At 42.9% G+C, this 2256-nt stretch overlaps 1 protein-coding gene across 1 annotated transcript; it reads left to right on the forward strand.

Moving 5' to 3' along the window:
* Nucleotides 1278-1718, forward strand: LOC107611015. Its single transcript, XM_016312984.1, has one exon. It carries the CDS (start codon nt 1278-1280, stop codon nt 1716-1718), a length of 441 nt encoding a protein of 146 aa, XP_016168470.1.

Consider the following 2256-nt stretch of genomic DNA (forward strand, 5'->3'; position numbering starts at 1 on the left):
GCAGATCTGTGATACTGTTAAGACGAATGGAGTAAATCCTGAGGTCTACAAGCTCATGCTTTTTCCATTGGTTGTGAGGGATAGAGCGAAGCAGTGGCTTGATTCTTAGCCTAAGGAGAGCCTGGACACGTGGGACAAGGTGGTCACTGGATTTCTGACCAAATTTTTTCCACCTCAGAAGCTGACTAAGCTTAGGATGGATGTCCAGACCTTCAGATAGAAAGATGGAGAGCCTATCTATGAGGCCTGGGAGAGATACAAGCTAGTGATCAAGAAGTGCCCTCCTGATATGTTTTCTGAATGGACCAGGCTGCAGATCTTTTATGATGACCTCTCTAAGATGGATAAGATGTCACTGGATAACTCTGCAGGTGGTGTCGTGCATATGTAGAAGACGCCTGATGAGGCGAATGAGCTTATTGAGATGGTTGCCAACAACCAGTATCTGTACACTTCTGAGAGGAACACTGTGAACACTAGGACTACTCAGAAGAAATGAGTTATGGAGGTGGATACACTGGATGCCATCTTGGCTCAGAACAAGATCATGTCCCAGCAGATTAGCATGATCTCTCAGCACTTAACAGGGATGCAAGTCTCAACTATCAATACTCAAGATGCATCCTATGACATGATTGGAAGCTACAACTAAGGGGACACCTATGGCTATGCTCAACCCACCACTGAGCAAGTAAATTACATGGAAAACTCCTTCAAAAATTCCAACAATGATTCATATGCCAATACATTCAACAAGGGATGGAGGAATCACCTTAACTTTGGGTGGAGAGAGCAGCCACAGAAGTCCCAACAAAATTTCAACAACAACCAGGGTAGATCCAATCAGAATAGGTTTAACAACTGGTAGTTCTAGCCCTCTCAGCAGCAACAAAGACACTTTCAAATCCAAGACACTTCTGACTTAGCCACAATAGTCTCTGAAACTTCTAAGACCACTCACATCTTTATACAAGAGACAAGAGCTTCAATTCGAAACTTGGAAGTACAAGTGGGTCAGTTGAGTAAAAGGATACCTGAGAGACCTCCTAACACTCTTTCTACATGCTGCTAAGGAATTAAAGGAAGAAAAAGCTCAAGAAGAGAATTGAAGCACATTGTTACACGCCCCATTGGTGGCACAGGAGCTTGAAGTACCACACCTTCAGAAGCTCCATGAGGAGACCAAGGATAAGCAGTTGACTTAATTCTTAGAAATCTTTAAAAAGTTGTGCATCAATATTCATTTTGATGAGGTGTTGGAGTAGATACCTCCCTATATGGCCTTCATAAAAAGCATACTCTCTGAGAAGAAGGCCTTGAAGGGAGATGAAACTGTGGTCTTGACCAAGGAGTATAGTGCTCTGATTCAGAGAAAGCTACCCAAGAAGATGTCAGATCCTGGAAGCTTTCTGATTTTCTATAACATTGAGACTGTTACATTTGAGAAGGCACTATGTGATCTTGGTTCAAGCATAAATCTGATACCTCTGTCCATATTGAAGAAGCTGGGAATCCAAGAAGCACAGGCAACAATGATATCCCTGCAAATGGCTGACAAGTCTCTGAGGCAAGCATATGGGCTAGTGGAGAACGTACTACTCAAGGTTGGAGAGCTATTCCTCCTAGCAGATTTTGTGATACTTGACACGGGAGAGGATACAGATGACTCCATCATCCCAGAAAAGGCCATTCCTAACCACTGGAAGAGCCCTAATTAATGTAGAGAGAGGTGAATTGGTGCTGAAGTTATATAAGGATTGGATGTTTTTCAAAGTGTTCAAACCTCCACCACTCTCTGACAAAAGAGGTACATGCATACAGAGCTCAGTACTTAAGCCTTCTCACTTGGTGGAAAGTCATATAGTTCCCCCTAACATCAAACCTAACTTTGGTGTTGGGCATTCACCACCCACCAAAGATGGAGGAGGACCCAAGAAGTAAGTACCTAAGGGCTGGAGGAACAAGAAGATTCGTACTGAGGACTTCTCACTTGGCATGAAGGTGGTGTTCACAAGAAGCCTAATGATACCACACACTATGAACATGATCCTGTCTCTGGAACATCTTGAGCTAATTCATGAGAACACAGAAAAGAAGTTCACAATAAGGGGTGAAGATATGAGCCCCTATGACCCTCTGCCTTAGAGGAGCTGACCGTCAAGCAAGTGACTGTAAAGAAGCACTTGTTGGGAGGCAACCTAACCATAAGTGTCTTTTAGTTCATTTTTGTTTTATTTCAGTTTTATTTTAGTTTTA

Source organism: Arachis ipaensis, chromosome B08 (genome assembly GCF_000816755.2).
Source record: "Arachis ipaensis cultivar K30076 chromosome B08, Araip1.1, whole genome shotgun sequence".
NCBI lineage: Eukaryota > Viridiplantae > Streptophyta > Magnoliopsida > Fabales > Fabaceae > Arachis > Arachis ipaensis.